Genomic DNA, 19342 nt, shown 5'->3' with positions numbered 1-19342 from the left:
GTTATTAATGGAGACATTTGCATCGTAAACAATTAAAGAGTTGTTCGCAAAAGGTTCAAAACATCGAATTTCCTAGCCCATCAACTGGAAGAACTGTAGGTTACCGATGGATGCAATTCGGTGCCATCAATTTAGACAATATCCTTTATCATAAATATGTTCAATCCAAAATACCTCTCAATCTTATAGATCAATCTGTTCCTATCCCATCCATGACATAAATTGTTGATATTACATATGGTGTTGTCTTCGCAAACAAAGCGCCTAACAACATCGTTTTTGTTTTAAAATGACATTTCATTAACTGCTTGATAAAGAAATTAGGTATTAATTAAAAACACATTGTTCAGAGAACAATTGAAGGTCTTTCCACATCAATTTTCAAAGTTATTGAAAAGAAGCTAGTTCCGGTTTACTCAAAGTTAAAAATTCGTAAGGGTTCCGCGGAACCCAGTGTCTCGCCTTCTTTTGCTGTTGATCGCAGGCTCAACAAAAATGAGGTAAAAAATTAAGAAAAATATTCCTCTCTATACTATTTTTTGATTGTAAGTAGCTTCTGTCCAAGTTTGGTAAAAATCCAGGATAGTTTATGAATCTAGTAAATGTTTTAAAAACTTTAACTGCAGACTGTATGTAATGTTAACTGGGAGAAAAACTAAGTCCATTTATAAGTAATTACATAAATTACATAAACGGTACCAATTTTTCTGCACAAGATAAATACGGAAAAAATGGAACAAAATTTTTACAAAATTTCCTTCTAGATACTAGCTTTTCATCATAAACAAGCTTCTGTCCAAGTCTGGTACAAATCCAGGATAGTTTAAGAAAGTTGTTAAATTCTTAAAAACTTTAACCACAGAGTGAATGTAATGTTAACTGGCAGAAAAACTAAGTCCATTTATAAGTAAAATACGGAAAAAATGGAATTTTTTTTTTACAAAATTTACTTCTGGATACTATCTTATGATCATAAACAATCTTCTGTCCAAGTTTTGTAGAAATCCAGGATAGTTTAAGAAAGTAATTAAAATTTCAAAAACTTTAACCACAGAGTGAATATTTGTGGACGCCGCCGACGAGGACAACAACGACGACGACGACGACGACGACGACGCCGACGACGGAATGTAGGATCGCTATGTCTCGCTTTTTCGACAAAAGTCGAAGGCTCGACAAAAATGGCGTCCAATTATAAGTTCCTTCATACTGATGCGATAAATAAATGGTTTCTTTATCCTTTTGAGTGAAATAAGGGAGATAATTTGCTACTTCCGGTGAAGTAAATTTCACTTCCAGTCTCATATGATAGCTTCTTTCACACTGATTCCAAAGATATATAGTTTCTATATACTTTTGCCTGTAAACAAGGAGATAATTGGCCACTTCCGGTTAATTGGAGGTCACTTCTAGTTTATAATGATCAGTTTATGCATTTAAATTACAAAATATATGGATTCCGAGTACTTTTTAATGAAAAAAGTGCAAAAATGGCTACTTCCGGTTTTCTCAAGGTCACTTCCGGTTGTCATTTTTCAAGGTCATATGTCACCCAACCTTTTGTTAAAGGTCATATGGCTTTATAATGAACCAAGTTGAAGTAATAATCAATTAACCTTATAATTAGACATTTCAGCGGCACTAACGCCTATAAAATGCCATTAGATTGTTTCAGACCAAATGTAACATACCTTCATAACAATTAAGCAAACATTTTGCAACTGTTCTTTTATATATATCTTTAAAAGTGTTGGAGAAAATGCAAAAACAAAGAAAAGTCAAAATTAAGAACTTGACCTTGACTTTTGACCTTGACCTCATTTTCGAAGTTAGCACCTAGGGGCCTCAAATAAAAACATTCCAGGGTTATACGGTTAATGGTTTATGAGTTAAAAAAACATACCAACAAATTTATTTGGTAAAGTTAGATAACTCCTATAAAATTTCATCGAATCGCTTCGATCCAAATTAGCTAAAAATTTCTGAGGATGTAACGAACAGTTTAGAAAAAGAATTTTGTCAATATCTTTTTTTGTTACGAAGGAGATGCACACACTTGATAAACAGTGAATAGGGAGATAGCTCTTACAAAGAAAATTGTTCGGCTTAGAATGGGTGAAAATAAAAAGCGCAAATATAAAAACTGTATGATACTATATAAGAAATATTTTAGTGACATATTGCGAAACAAAAATTTTACGCGAGAACAAAATTTGGCGGAAGAAAAAAATAATAATAATCAGAACAAATACAATAGGTCTTTCCACAGAAAAGTGGAAAGACCTAATAATTACTTGGAAATTTAACAGATACCACCACTACACTTACTAAGGTTTTTCTACCCTTGGGTATAGATTGCCTTAGCCATATTTGGCACATCCATTCGGAATTTCCCGTGTTTAGGTGCTTTTACTTTGTATTTGATTTGGACTGCCAACTGTTTTTTATTGGAGTGTCAATAATAATCTTATGTACACGAAAAGCGCGTCTTGTGTACCAAATTATAAGCCTGATATTTTTGATGACTTTTAACCAAGGAGGAACAATAATAGGTCTGTTCTATATTCCTTTGGAATTTAAACCAAAGATGAAAAACTAGCCTTCCTCCACTGTACTGGATACCAAAAATACATAAGTGTCTTTGAAAACAACTTAATATTGCTGGGTAAGCCGAATGCTCCACGAATCTTCTTTCCAAATTATTAACATCTATTTTATCAGCAATCATAGCCGGGCTTCAGAGCTGCTGTGAAACAACATAACTTTGGGACGATGTGAATGAGATGTGGATACTAAAATATTACAAACGTCTAGCAGAATACATACAATCTAAGTCTCATTCTTCTTGCATTAGTATAAACATTTGACTAATTTAACCTTTACACTAGTACTCCTCATTCTAAACTGTACAACAGGTTGAAAGATTTATTGTAACTCTGATTCATAAAAAGGACAACGTTGATACAAATATCTTGCTTTAGGAACGGATAAACAATTATCCTTTGAAGAAAAATAACAACTCTGTTTAAAAAAAATAATTCTCTAAAACTGACATCCTCAAGATCGAAGCTTTATTAACGTATTGACAACATATCTTTTACGTTTGGAGGACGTATTTAGCAATAGACAATCGACATTGGAACCAAATATGCTCCTCTTCCTGCCGTCTTGTTCTTTTTTACATATGAGGCAGATTTAATACAGGAGCTTCTAGGAAAAATAAAGAAGCTAGCATTATACTTTAACTTCACATTCCGTGATATAAATAATGTCCTCTCACTAAATAATTCAAAATTTGGTTTAGTGTCTTGTTTATCTGATATATCCCATCGAACTTGAAATAAAGAATACCACAGATAAAGTTTAATCTGCCCCATATTTTGACTTACATCTAGAAATTGACAATTACTGTCTGTTGGAAACTACACTTAACGACAAAAGAGATGAATTCCGCTTTCCAGTAAGAACTTTCTATTTCTATGTACCAATATTCAAGTAGTGCCTGCAGAAAGATTATATTTCTCCCAGTTGATACGATATTCCAGACCTTGCGTTTTCTATCTTGATTCCTTGACAGAGGATTCCTATTGTAGAAAAGTTGAAGTAATCTCTTCGGAAGTTTTACGGGCGCTGTCATGAGTTGATAGATCGTTATTGAATATGTGTGTCGCAGATGACCACGGATAAGATCCAATTGTCAAAGCTATTCTCTCGTCCTCTTTGGCTTAACTGTGACATCGTTGGGTGAGACCTAACACCGGATATGTACGTATCATGAGCATATAAGGATATGCTTATCCTTCCGGAACACCTGAATCGACCCGGTTTTTAGTTGGGTTTATATTGCTCAATCCTAAGTTTATATGTAGTGTTTGAAGTATAATCTGCACCATACCAGAGCAACGTAGAAACAAGAGAGTTAGATTTTTTATAATGTAAAGAGGATGTTCATTCTGCACAGTATAATAATAATGGGCATCCTTTTAACCATGTCTGCGTTCACAGATGTCAAATTGGGAGTTTATTCCGATGATACATTCTAATTAAGTACGGCAGTCGTTAAGATAAAGTTTATGTACATGCGAATCAAATTTGATCATAGACTCCAATATCACCTTCATAATTGTTATGTTCGGTCACAAAAGTGCAGACCATATTTTAGTTTTCAAAGGTATAGAATCCTATTCTTATTTATGACTCCGTTAATGATTTCACAGGTCAACTTTTAGGACTAATAACATATATAATTGATAAACTAAATATTATTTAGTAAGCAAAGCAACACAACGGATTGATTTATTGATTGTTGTTTGCTTAACTTCCCGTGGAAAATATTTCATTGATATTCAGGTTAGGGGCAAAATTAAGGTTACATGGTAACAATAATAATGTTATGTCCAGTATATCAGAAATGATCGCATTGAAAGAATAAATACTCAAAATCGACTGTGTTTTTTGTGATAAAAGTTTTCAACCATATTTATACAAACATAAGATTTCAGTATAATGGATCACAATTTATTCCACAACTTAAATTTACTCCAACGAAGAAATTACTAAGTAGTATAAAAGTTTAAATGTCTGCGTGATACAACACAAGCAAACTATACACTAGCCAATACATGTGTTTTATACAAATATCAAATGATCTTAAATAAAGTTCCATTTTTAATGTTGAGAATAATTCATTATCATAAAGCTATATGTAAGACCTATGCGTATTCCGTATTCAGTTAATATAAAAATAAGGATATGTGGTATGATTCCCAATGAGACAACTATCAACCAAAGTTCAAATGAAGTGGATGTAAGTTAGAATACTATGAAACCTTTTTTTTTAAGAATGCAATAAAGAGAATTTAATCAAAACTTGCTAAAACTATAAGTTCTGTGTACCATATAAAAGTGCAAATGTTTATTTCTTTGAACCCAACCGTTGTATCGGCAACTAAAATAGATTAAACATTTAAGAAAAGATGAAAAAATAAAAAATAAAAAAGCTTCAAACCTTTGTTAGAAAGGCGTTTAAACACTCGTCAAAAACTTGCTACCTAAATTATCTAAGGATCCTTGGAAAACATAGAGGTTCATGGTAGCATGACGATAAAATGTGACACATCGTTTTCCAACCTACCTTCACAGTAAGTCAAACTTTCATTTGTAAAGGCATATCCATCATTGCAGACACATATGTATGAACCAATGCTATTTTTGCAGCCCTGGTTGCATGGTGGGTTATAGCTGCATTCATTAACATCTAAAATGATCAATAATAAGTCAAATTAGTAACACGATTTTACCTCTCACTTTTGAAATTTATTATACCATTATTGTAATAAATATGGTTATTTTTAAAAGAATATGAATTTTACATTTGTCATTTCGGGGCCTTTCATAGCTGACTATGCGGTATGTATGGGTTTGCTCATTGTTGAAGGCCGAACGGTGACCTTTAGTTGTTAACTTCTATGTCACGTCTCTGGTGGAGAGTTGTCTCATTGACAATCATATAACATCTTCTTAAAATAAAGATATTTCTGTGTCATTGTTAGATGACATAACATAGTTGTTTGACCACCTTCAAGTATCGACTGTAACATGTCAGAGCATGACGGGATAAACAAAATAGAATTTTTAAATCATATCCACTCGACTATAATAAATAGGAGGTGATCGAACGACCAAAGAGGAATGAACGGTAATAACCAGAAGTATGTAATAATCGACAATCCCAGAATGATAACTCGATTTTAATTCAAACGATTTATGCATTTGTTTTCTTAAATGCACTACCTTTTTACTGACAATACTTTTATTGCTACATATAAATAGTTTTTCTTGTTACTACTGCTACTGTTGAAGAAGATAAAGCATTTGCTGTTTATCTCGGTATATATTAAAATTACCACTGGCACCGTTATCCAGTTTACTCATGAGTTACTCTCTTGTCACAAAATCAAAATAGTAGATGCACAAGGTCATGTCATGTAGAAGTATATGTGCAAGAAAGTTGGAATTCTGTCAAGTTTTAAACAATGAGCAAAATGCTTCTTACTTACGACATGCATACAAAGAATGTGGCAGTTAAAACATGTTTGTGAGAGCCGAATCATCCCCTAACATGGGATAGTGTGTAACAGTACAACATACAATCAACTGTAATATTGCTTTTAAATCTCATACGACACGGGCATTGCAAAGGAGCTGGAAAAAATACACGCATAAATAAAAATATAGAGGCAAAAGAAACAATACTTTAAAAAGATATGTAAGAACTGTAAGAAAGATATCAAAATTAAATAAAGGCCAATTATTGCTGTTCATATTAGTCTTATTTAAGATCAGTTTTTGAACAATTCTACTATTAATTAAACAGAAATAGAATAGAGAATGGACACGGGGAATGTGTCAAAAAGACAATAACCCGAACAAAGAGCAAACAGCCCAAGCCACCAATAGGTCTTCGATGGAGCGAGAACATGCCACACCCGAAGGCGGGCTTCAGCTGGCCCATATACAATAATGTATACTAGTTCAGCGAAATAGAAGACAAACTAAACTCCAAAACATACAAATGAAAAAATAAAATTCAAAAACACACAAGACTAACAAAGGCTAGAGGTTCCTGAATTGGGACAGGCGCAAAATGCGGCGGGGATAAACATGTTTTGTGAGATCTGAACCATCTCCTTATACTATTACCCAATATGGAATAAACAAACACACATCAAAACGCACAATAAAACTCAGTTTAAAAGAAGTCCGAGTCCGATGTTAGAATAGGTAAGAGAAGAAACTATAACCAAAATCACATTGATAAACATAAATTAACAAAGGACTACTAGCAGTTACTGCTCCGGACTTCAACTAAACTGATTGAAAGGTTATGTCTTCATCATATGAAAATCAATCACAATCCCTCCCGTTAGAGGTTTAGTATCATGCCATCATAAATTATACTAGAAGAATATGACCCGTATCATGCCAACAACTGGTTTTAGAATAAATGTGTTTATTTCCGATGCAAAGACCCTATGAGTGAATCAATATTAATTCCAAATCGAGATACTGACATACTGTCAACTCGGATGATGGCTGGCGAATATATCATACAGAATCCAATCTCCCTGTCGACAGCTTCATGTAGAAGTGACTTGCAGTTGCTTTCTTACATCGAGTGTCAAATATTTTTGCCACATTTAAGGCGATAACATACTTAACAGTTAATCAATTGTGTAGGTCATGTAGGCACAGAGGGTCAATAGGGACAACTGAAAACAGTTAAATGTGTTTTGCATTGCCTCAAGGCTGGATAATGCATTCTATGAATTTTTGTATTCCGATCAGACGTTATTGTGTATTAAACAATCAAACAGACACTCTCCCCAATACGATATTGAGGAAGTTTAGGAGAATATAATTATATTATCATGTGACCCTTGCTTGTGTGATGTTAAGCTAGCTATACAACCAGGTTTAACCCACCTTTTTCTTCGGAAAATGCCTGTACCAAGTTAGGAATATGGCAGTTGTTTTTCACTTGTTCCGTTGTTTAATAGCGTTTGATTTTGTCAGTTTTTATGAACTTCCCCTTTTTGAATTTGCCTTGGAGTTCAGTATTTTTGTTATACTTTTTTGTGTAAACAGTATGCGGTGGTTGTTTCTTTCCCTTAAAAATTCATAGCGTAAACCTTTCTTACTTTGATTAGTTTAATAGATCAAATTTCAAAAGCAAGACCTCATCCATCATCAAGCCATGATCTAACCAATGCATAACATATTAAATTCATGTATTTATACAATGATTATAATAGCAATTGTTTTAGTTGACTTGATGAATCGTTCTTCTGGAAGAGGTTATTCACAGAAGCCTATTTTGGTTTGCTATGCTTAATCAGTAGTGGATCCAGGAACTTTAAAAAGGGAGAGTGGTAACATGTGACTAAGGGGAGCAGGAAGGAGCCAAACCTTATATTATGCTAATTTTAACTTGATTTCACAACAATTTAAACATATTGGGACTTGTGAACCACAAACCTTTTTACGGGTTCATTTTCCTTACAACTTAAAAATCATGTTTTAACACTTATTTGATTTTTCGTTTATATTGCCAGTATAAATGAGCATTGATTTGTTTTAATATACCCGAAGTTTTGAACATTTTTCTTTTTTCTTAATGGGTTGATATGGAATAACATAATTTGAAAGACATAAGTAAGGAGATATGAAGTAAAATTCTGCGGGTGAGCAACACAATACAAAAGATTATCACGCATATACATTTATTGACATTTGCGATATTGAAAATTCTATCGGAAACACTGTTTGATTTACTTGACTTCAGAAAGTAGAATAAAGTGCCTGCTTAAAGTAGTAGCGTAGTAGCTGGAAGGGTAACAAGGGATCCCATTTTGGGATCCCATTTTTTGGCAAGAACAAATTATTGATTGTAAAAAATGAAAACTTCTAGACCATTATAATAAAGAAAAGATACCTTTTCTTTCAATTTTATCTTGTCTTCATTCTCAGAAGTTTGCCGCCCCACCCCCTCCCCCACTTTTCAGTCTTATACCACGCCGTTGAAACTAATTACAAACACTCGACTGCAGGAAAATATATATGACTGACACTTTTTATGCCCCACCTACGATAGTAGAGGGGCATTATGTTTTTCGGTCTGTGCGTCCGTTCGTCCGTTCGTCCGTTCGTCCTTCAGTCAGTCCGTCCGTCTGTCCCGCTTCGGGTTAAAGTTTTTGGTCAAGGTAGTTTTTGCTGAAGTTGCAGTCCAATCAACTTGAAACTTAGTACACTGAATATAGAAAATGATAGTGCGAGTGGGGCATCCGTGTACTATGGAAACATTCTTGTTTTTATTAATTTACGTACAGCTCCTGCATATGGAGTATATATATATCTCCCAGTTGATACGATATTCCAGGGCTTGCGTTTCCTATCACGATTTCCTCGATAGAGGATGGCTGCTTACAAGGTATTATACCAAGAGTTCCAAGTGGTGAATTTGAAATCATCCCTTCGAAAATTTTACGGACGCCATCACGAGTTGGTTGACCGTTATGGAATATGTATTTCATAGATGACGACGGATATGTTGAAATCGTCGTAACCAAAATCCCGCTCTCCTTTTCCATGAATGTGACCTACCGAATTAGACTTATCATCGGGTTTCTACTTAAATGAGCAACACGATGGATGCCAAATGTGGAGCTGGATCTGCTTATTCTTCCGGAGCAACTGAGATCACCCCCGATTTTTTGGTGGGGTACGTGTTGCTCAGTCTTTAGTTTTCTATGTTGTGTTTTGTATACTGTTGCTTGTCTTCTGATCTTTTTTCTCTTTTTGCCATGGCGTTGTCAGTTTATTTTTCGATTTATGTTTTTGAATGTCCCTTTGGTATCTTTCGCATCTCTTTTATAACATATAATTTTGTTATCTGCATCATTAATAAATCCACTGAACTGCGCCAAAATTCCGCTTAAGATTTAAATGTTCAGTCTATTTGTCTACTTTAATCAATTATGTTGATGAAAAAATTCATTTATAACTATATATGAGGCGGAAAATACGACCAAGAAGACATTCAAAACTCATAAGTCGAAGAGAAACTGACAACGCCTTCGCAAAAAAAACGAAATACGCCGAAAAGACAAACAAGTCCACACAACGACCTTATAAAAAACTCAAGACTGATCAACACGAACCCAACCAAAAACTGGGGGTGATCGCATGTACTCCGAAAGGGTAAGCAAATCCTGCTCCACTAAATCTATGCTTAAAAATCTCATCATCGTTGAGAATTAAACTTTACATTTAAATGAGATCTTGAAATATATATCATAGACATCTCTCTATTTTGGAAGAACGTATGTCTATTAATATTGCGTGAGTGATTTGTTTGTACGTGCGAAATTATAGTAAAGATTTATTTGAATTTAATGCCAATATCCACTAAATCTAGTTCACAAACGGAGCCATTTCAAAAAGTATGTCAATGTTTACTAAATGCAACAATTTCACAGCTCCATGTGTGGACTTACAATATTATGGCTAATTCTAAACAGTTGACCAAGTTATAAATGCCTGAAGATAGCCAAATAACACAAGATTAACAGAATTTGGCAAATTATGAGTATTTATCCAAAAATGTATAAGAAAGACAGTCACGAAAAATAAAATTATGTTGGAACTAAAGTTGTATATTGACTTTCTAATACATATCATTTCCTTTTGAGTAGTGAATCTTTGATGAATTTACAAAGACATGTGAAATTTATAATTTTGTATCAAAATTACTTCAAAATAGCATCATTAAGCACCGAATTCTATTTTTATTATATTGAAACAGGTTGAATATTGTTGGAAAAGTATACGAAAATCATATATATAGACCTTTCAATATTCAAAATTGCACCTCAATGGCAAAATGAATCGGTATCCTGAAACCATCGCTGATGACATGTTTAAACTAAATATGTATTATTTTGTGAAACATATCCCAACAAGCATTTAGGAAAATTTAGGAAAGGGACAGTACTTTAGTTCTGTTCTAAGCGTGATTTGAAATTATTTTATCTGTAGTTATCAAACATTTCTTCAATAAAATTATATAATATTCAAACATCTAGGTAAATAAATATTATAACAAACAATGATAATTCCAGTCATGATGTAAAATAACTCTTGAAAACTAGATCAAAAATTAAAAATATAGGCTTTTAAGGACTTAAAAAATACGGACGCACACCTAAAATATTGTTGAAACAATTATTCTATATAAGAACCTTTGTACGAAATTAAAAACCAATTGTTCTATCTTTCCACATGACGATGACATTAGTGTTTTGATAAGAAAGATAAAAAAAAAAAAAATAGGCAAAAATAAACTCTTAACTAGCTTTCAGTAACTGCGAGTACTTTCAAATCGTACGTTCGTGTTAATTTGACATGTTGACACAATTTGTAATGCATTTCTGTAATTCTATGTTTACTTATTTTGTGTTATATCTCGTCTCACTATTTCTAATATGTTACACCTTTGATAAGTATTTAGTATGACGATAAATTTTCACTTCTGTACTCGTACTCCGAACAACAAATTTATTATTTTTGTAAAAAATGTTTACTTCCGTACTCCTAACAACAAAAATTATTATATTTAAATTTGCCTGTGTACGTTGATTTATTTAACACCATTTTGTCCCAGGTAAGAGTTGTCTTATTGACACTCTTCCTACATCTTTTTTATTACTACCTGTAACGTCTATTATATATAGGCACCTACGTTTTAATATTGTATTTATATTGTTTCATAGATCAAACTTATTCGTTCAGTGTATGTTTACTTGTTTTTGTTTAAATGTCTTTTTGATCGAGTTAAGCCATTTCAATTGATATTTTATAGTGTGTCTTATTATGTTGTAATGTTACATTATTGTCTCAGGTTAGGATGAAGGTTGGCGCCTGTTAAAACGTTTAAACCCGCTGCATTTTTATGCACCTGTCCTTTGTCAGGAGCCTGTTGTTCAGTGGTTGTCGTTTGTTGGTGTGGTTCATATGTGTTTCTCGTTTCTTATTTAGATTAGACCGTTGGTTTTCCTGTTTGAATTGTTTTACACTAGCCATTTTGGGGCCCTTTATAGCTTGCTGTTCGATGTGAGCCAAGGCGCCGTGTTGAAGGCCGTACTTTGACCTAACTTTTTATACATTGTGACTTGGATGGAGAGTTGTCTCATTGGCACTCATACCACATCTTCTTATTTATCTTGAAATATAAGAAAACAGGTAACCTCAACACTGATCCAAAAAAGTTATGGTTTCAATGTAATTTCACTTGAAATATGGGACATAATTATCTACTTCTGGTTTAGAAAACTTCATTTCTGGTGTTTTATGAAAGGACATTTTATACGGATTTCAAAAATATACGGTTGCAATGTACTTATAGATAAAAAAATAAACGGTAATAACTGTCCTTTTCTAGATTTAAATATTTCAGTTCTACACGGGAAGCTCTACACAAAAGTTTGCGACAAAAGGTACAATTTTTCGATCCCTATTGTTAATTTTCCTTTTTTTGGACGGTGATGTTTATTTGGCACCATCTTACGGTTTTTATATATCACAACTCGTTCGCTATGATTGTATCTGTAGTGACGTTTTGGATTTCAATGAACGTAATCTATGTATTACTGGTAAATTATTAAGTCAGGGATTTCGTTACCACAAGTTACTTCAAACCTTTACTAAATTCTTCGATGGATAGGATCTGCTAGCCGGGCTACCTTCCCCATTGGATGCAGAGCTTGAATGGCATCATTTATTCCATTTGCAGATCTACCGTCACCATCTCTTGTTGCATACTTTACAAGAATTCCTTGTACAGCTAGCTGGTTACCAATCTGTTTCCCAAGTTCATACTTTGACAATGGAGCTGCACGATGTAGATCAGCCGTGCACTCATCATGTCCATTTGGATATTAAACTTTAAATCCATTACTGCGTAACCATGCTTCTGTCCAATACTTAGTACATCTGATTTAATGATGCGGTTGCAACAATGTACTTGTGATCTTTCACCGTCTCAATTCCGACTACACATGCTTGGATCGCATTCTGACCAGGTTTCTTTTTACTTGTTATAGTATTACAAGAGTAACGCACATCGACAGTTAGGTTTATTTTTATTTTCTGGGGCTCCTCTCTTTCTGTTGACAGCTTTAAATATCTCCAATTTGTCAGCCATGTCCTATTAGTTAAGTTCAACTAATTTATCAGACACTTTGCTTGATGTTCTGTGCATACTACTTTTTGAAGGTGGTGGACAATTCATATTTGAAAGTAGTTGTTGTGCCATAGTATTTCCAATTGCTGTCTCTTGGATGCCTAGAGCAAAACCAACATTTGCAACTGTTGGATCTGGACCTGACTTCTGCGATGGTATAGTTTTGTACAGTTTGTACATTGGTGTAAGAAATTGAAAATGTACACAGTCAAGTTGAAACTTCCAACATACTTCTGAATTAAAGTATGCAAATGACAGAGTACCACATGGTGCAGAATGCTGATGTATTGCATTACTAATCATTGTCATGAGTTCCTCATTGTCAATATAACTCATTCCGACAAATACATTATTTTTTGTTTCTGTTTTCAGATCAACAGTTGGATTTTTTTTAATAGCAAGACACACATCGGACTAGGATTTCCTTCACAGTCTGGAGTTGTTAATAGCATTCCATCCAGTCTGGGTTTGACGACAAGATCATACTCCTTGGATTCCATGCGCTCATAGGTAGTGTTAGTTTTAGCAGTGTTGCAGGAAACTTCAGTACCTGTTTTACATGGAGTGTAACCTTTTGTGAAAGCTGAATTTTTTTAGGTTGTTTGCGTTTCGATAGACCAGATTTGTTTTTATTCCATGGAGAGTTACCATTTTTGAACATGATGAAGATTGAATTTTTTTAAGTCATCAGTTAAAAATCACTTAAAGAAGTTTGATGATGAATGTTAGTTACAAACTATTTATTAATCCTATTATGTAATATGCCTTCAAGTGATGTTTGATACATTTATCTAGATTAATCAAGAATTAACTGACCACAGTTGTATGTTCACTTATTGTAGTCTGAGCAGGCCTAGGGGCATCCTTTAAGAATCTATTTTTGCATATTAAACAAACATTATTTCCATATTGGTTGATAACATATGTTTTATTTAGGATAAGTCAGTCTATCAAACATATATTTACTGAAATGTAAATGAAATGGAATTTAATTTTGAATTTATTTTCAGAACATATCGTCTAATGGTTATATCTGAGTGATTCGCATTACATATGTCTTGAAAGCGAAATGTTTAAGTATATTAGAATCATACTGTCTACACGATTTTAAAACGGAAAAGCATTTTAAATGAATGATGTGAGCAGTTTGCATAGAATATACGAAATATATATATTTATATATAAAAAAAACATGGTATTTTGAAGAATTGGGGAAGACATCTTAAAGCATCGCAGTTACTGGCCACTTTTTCCCGAACACATATTTACCCTTCATAACATATATCCGGGATAAGAGTACCGACATATGATTTAAAATTACAATAATTTGTAATCATGAAAAAGGTCAAATTTTAAAAAATAAAACATTGTTTAGTCATTATTTCTGTTTACTGTGTCTGGAAAACACAGTTTGGGGTAAAGAAGTAAAATATTCTGTCTAATCGAATGACCGTTTAAAAAGTAAAAATTATTAAAAATGTATGATGTGAGCACTTTTCACAGAATAAGGGTACCGACGTTAATTGTGTCGTATTTTTATCAGTCTTGAAAGCAGATTCGGGCGTACTGTAAACATCCTGTCCGCTCGACTGTCCGTTTTGATCGTTTTTAACAAGTATGATGTGCACAGTTTGCATAGAATGTAAGAAACAATATTGTTTTATTTTGGAAAGAAAGGAGAGACAACTGAGGAAATCTACTAATCCTTTTCCATTTGACAAATATTTTTTCCGGCATAAGGGTAACCACATAAAAAGTAAAATTGGGAGGCTTTTTTTCTAACCAACTTATAGATAAAGGTAGAATCAAAAGATTATAGTAGTGTTTAATCGTTTGATTTAGTCTTGGATACAAGGTTTTGGATATATAGGAATCATTCTGTTCTATTAATTTTTCTTTTAGAACGTTAATATAGTTTATGTGTGTAGTTTGCACAGAATATAAAAAAAACAGTATTGTGTCATTTTTTTCAAAACAACTGAGATCATTGGAGCTACTATCCTTTTCATTGCGACTAATACTTATATAACTTCATAACATATTTCCTGGATAAGAGTATCGACATAAAAAGTACAATTGCAGGCTATATTTTTCAAACTTATTCGGATGTAAGTCTTATATAAAATATAGCATTGTTTTATCGTTATTTTTTTTAATTGTGTCGTATTTTTATACGACTTGCAAGCAAATGTTAGGGTAAATAGGCATCCTCCTTTCCACACGACTGTCCGTTTAGAAGTTTAAGTATTTAAAAAGGTATGATGTGAGTAGTTGTACAGAATATAAGAAACAGTATTGTGTCATATTTGGACAGAAAGTGGAGATAACTAAAAGCATCGCAGGCTACCACCCCTTTCCCTGCTAAACAAATTTTCACTTTACATCATATTTCCGGGATAAGCGACATAAAAAGTAAAATTGCAGACTTATTCAGAAGAAGGTATGATCTGAACAATAATAATATGGTCTTATCGTTTTTTCTGCTAACAGTGTCAAATTTTACATGTCTTGAAAACAAGTTTGGAAGTATTTAGTAATTTTCCTGTCCACACAGCTCATGGCGCACTTCAAAGCGTTATTTCTTCATTTATATGATGCTAGCCGATTCGCAAGTTTACAATTTTTCATCCCAGAAAAAAGGAGATACAACCAACAGCATCGCAGCAACTACACACTTTCTCTGAAACATACTTTTCTTTCATAAAATATTGCCGGGTTAAGAGTACTGACATTAAAAGTAAAATGGCAGACTAAAGCCAGACTAATTCAAATGAGGGTATACTTTAAATAAGTATAACATAGTCTTATCTATATTTATGTTTAGTGTTTCCTATTTTAAACTTGTTTTAAACGAAGTTTAGGGGTCGAAAAGAATTAGCCTGTCCACACGACTGTGAGTTCTAAACGTAAAATGATTTGTGAGATGTGTCCACAGAAATTTTAAAAAAGTTGTTTGGTTGCCACCTCAATTTATAGTGAGCCTTTTCTTAGGAGACCGAGGGCTTGGTGGTTGCGGAGTAATTGTATTTTTTGTAGATCTGCAAAAACAGCTGTTGGTCGTATTTCCGTCAAATAAGTATTCAACTTGTATTTCCGGGTTAAAAGTATTCAGAAGCATCTATATAGTCTGTCTCATATGTTCGCGAGAAAATATGTTGCTGCATTTATCAGATAAGAGTTTTTTTTTTCATTTAACTAAAATTGCAAGCTACCTAAGAGCATGAATCGCTCACCTGTCAAAAATATCTCTTGCATTGCTGATCCTTTTTAAGTTCCGACTTATCTATTAAGTATTTTGTAGATCTTGTATTAATGAATATTCATGCTGTCTACAGTCTCTCTTTCTTTATAATATTTTTCAAAATAAAAGGAAAAACTATGAAAATAAGTCCAAAATCGTCATGTAAGGGCAATAACTCTAATAAGGAGCCATCTGATTATTTTGGTGTAAAGAGAAAATAAGTAGAATTGAAATTTATGAGCATTTTTGCGCATGACTGATTTATTTTCTAAATATTAGACAATTAATTCATATTACTGCCATGTTCTATTTTTTAGCCATGGTGGCCTTGTTGGTAAAATTTCAGGAACAAAAACACAAACAAAAGAATATATAAATATCGTGCTCCATATATATTAAGGATATCCTGAAATACTTAAGGACCTCCTGAAATAAAGCAATTTTGACCGAGTATTTGTGAAACTAAGAGTGATTCCTATATTTACATCTCAAAACTTTGCACAACTATTCTGTCCGTTTAGTGGTCGACCATTTGATATTTGGGAGGGGGGGTTCCTTTTATTTTGAAAACTATGATAAAGAAATAGAGACAGCATGAATATTCATTAATACAAGATCTTATGCATTTTGTGTTATAGATAATTCATTTACATTCTTTCGTATGCAAGGTATTAATTGTTTACTCTTACCAGGCCAGGATATTAATTTTCAAAGTCTTCATGCCTTGTCCCCCCACCCCCTCAAACAAAATCAAATGATTGTTCCCTTAATGATACAAAAAGAAAATTATTTCGAACTTCAAAACTGCAAGATCATTGAGGAAATAAAATATTAATTTTTAGTTGATTCAATATTGGATATGCCTTTCTGTGGTAAAATATTTTTCAAACAATTAGTCCATAGTAAAACATTATATTTTCTGGATAAGAGTAAACGCGTTTCCCTTTAAGAGTAATACGTTGCAGTTGTCTCCCTTTTCCATGAAATACAATTTTTTGAATGAATTCTCCCTTTACAAATAAGAATTATTTCAATATTTGTGCATTTTCTAAAATTATCACAATACTATCTATCGAAAAATATTTATTAGTTTACTATAAATCTTATCTTAAAAAATACTATACAAATTTTGCTTTGTTGAAAAAATATTATTGAACATGTTTGTTCCCTGGTTAAGGGTAAAGGGATAAAGGTATATTTCCGGGTTAAGGGTAATTCCCGGATAAGTGTATGACATACGTCTTGAAATTGCAAATTAGTTGGTGAATTTCTTCGAAACACATTTTTCTTTGTCGGTACAAAATTTTGTTGGACTTGATGAAAAAAGTTGGTCAAATAGGCTTCAGACCACATTTAATTCCCTTTGCTCGTGGTTCCTACAGTAAAAATATGTAATTTCTCCCAGGTTTTATGCCCCCGCAACTGAAAGTTGGGGGCATATTGTTTTACCCTGTCCGTCCGTCCCATTATGGGTATATAGCTATTCTAGATAACTTCTCCTACAGTTTGAATGCTAGGAAGTTTTCACTTTGCTGGCTGTTTGAACATATATTGAAGGTGTGCATGTAGTCAGGGTTTTGATTTTTATTGATATTTGCTCTTTTGGGAGATAGTTGAACTTTGTCATATTTTGATTATATATACTTGCATAAGAGGTGCATAGCTATTCCAGATAACTCCTCCTACAGTTTGAATACTAGCAAGTTTTCACTTTGCTGGCTGTTTGTACATATATTGAAGGTGTGCATGTGGTCAGGGTTTTGATTTTTATTAATATTTGCTTTTTTGGGAGAATGTTGAACTTTGTCATTTTTTGGAGTATTTACTTGCATAGGAGGTGCATAGCGTTTACGGATAACTCCTCCTACAGTTTGAATGCTAGGAAGTTTTCACTTTGCTGGCTGTTTGTACATATATTGAAGGTGTGCATGTGGTCAGGGTTTTGATTTTTATTAATATTTGCTCTTTTGGGAGATAGCTGAACTTTGACATTTTTGGAGTATATACTTGCATAAGAGGTCCATAGCGTTTCCTGATAACTCCTCCTATAGTGAACCATAGACCTTTTTGCTCTCATGCTCAACTTTGTGTATTTTAAAATAACACTTTGCATTTGCGGGGCCATCATTTGCGTCTCCCAGACACAATAATATCTCAAAGAAAGTCCTACATTGACTGTGTTATAATACAGTTACTTCAGAGTGGAGGGCGGGGGCATCACTTTGTCTAGTTTTTCTGTGCTTTTTATTTGAAAAAGTGAGTGTTTCTTTGTTGATTTTGGTAGAATAACGTTTGAATGAATTGTTATGATACCCAAAACTTGAATATTTGAAAGTAAAAGTTTCAAATTGTCTTTAGTTCAAAGGTCAAATTTTTGGTGTTTACTTTTATTTCTTTGGTTAGGTGAACCCCATGGATGTGTATTGAGGTGTTATGGAAGAAAGAAGAGATGGATTTTTTCTAGCATTGTAATATTTTCCTGAGAAAAGGATGATCTTCATGTGAAGCAAATACCATTTTGTTTGAAGCAGTTTTTTTTTATTTCATTATTTTAACAAAGAATGTTAGGGCAAATTAATTGTGATATGAGGCCAGCAAACATAACTATTCCAACATTATAAGGCAACCAAGGAGAACCGATATTTGTTTTGTAATAATTGCAAGATGACGTGAATATCGTATGAAGCTAATAAATTCGTACCGTGATGCAAAGCAATTATGTAACATATGTGAAACGTGAACAATGTGCATATGGGTATTGCTCATTGTTGAAGGCCGTACGATGACCTATAGTTGTTAACTTCTATGTCGTGTGGTCTCTGGTGGAGAGTTATCTCATTGGCAACCATACCACATCTTATTTTTATAGTTGAGAAAATCATGGAAGCTGAGCACCTTCCTCTTGTCAATACACTATAGAATGCAAAGGTTGGTGATCATTATAATAGTATACAACAAATCAAAAGTTACAATTTTTAAAAGATAAAGTACCATTACCTTGTATAATATGAATAGCCATAGCAGATCCAATAGTATTGTACACTCTACAGGCATACACACCAAAGTCATCAGTGGTAATAGACGAAATAGTTAGCAAAGAATCCTGTTCTATAGGGTTTAAACCCATTATTTCAGTCTTGTATCTACAAATCAAATTTAATAAACATATACTTAACGGTGTTATTGAAATAAATAAGAATAAATGTCAAGATAATGACCTACCAGAAACAAATCTAAGTTTAAGTCCTGCTGCATCGCTTTTATCAGGAATATTAGCCTCGGCCTCTGCTTTAAATTGTTAA

The 19342-nt window shown here is 33.2% G+C and overlaps 1 protein-coding gene across 1 annotated transcript in view; it reads right to left on the bottom strand.

Moving 5' to 3' along the window:
- The window catches only part of LOC127701153 (tyrosine kinase receptor Cad96Ca-like), a 359749-nt gene that overhangs the window by 310204 nt on the left and 30203 nt on the right, over window positions 1-19342 (bottom strand). The window contains exons 2-3 of the mRNA XM_052204967.1: window positions 19038-19183; window positions 5135-5257 (exon numbers count right to left, since the gene is read on the bottom strand). Of these exons, the coding sequence (XP_052060927.1) occupies window positions 5135-5257; window positions 19038-19183 (269 nt within the window). The remainder of the gene's footprint in view (window positions 1-5134; window positions 5258-19037; window positions 19184-19342) is intronic.

This window comes from Mytilus californianus, unplaced genomic scaffold, assembly GCF_021869535.1.
Source record: "Mytilus californianus isolate M0D057914Y unplaced genomic scaffold, xbMytCali1.0.p SCAF_5, whole genome shotgun sequence".
Taxonomy (NCBI): Eukaryota; Metazoa; Mollusca; class Bivalvia; order Mytilida; family Mytilidae; genus Mytilus; species Mytilus californianus.
Note: the sequence above shows the minus strand (reverse complement) of the source record. Positions and strands in the feature narration are given on the sequence as shown.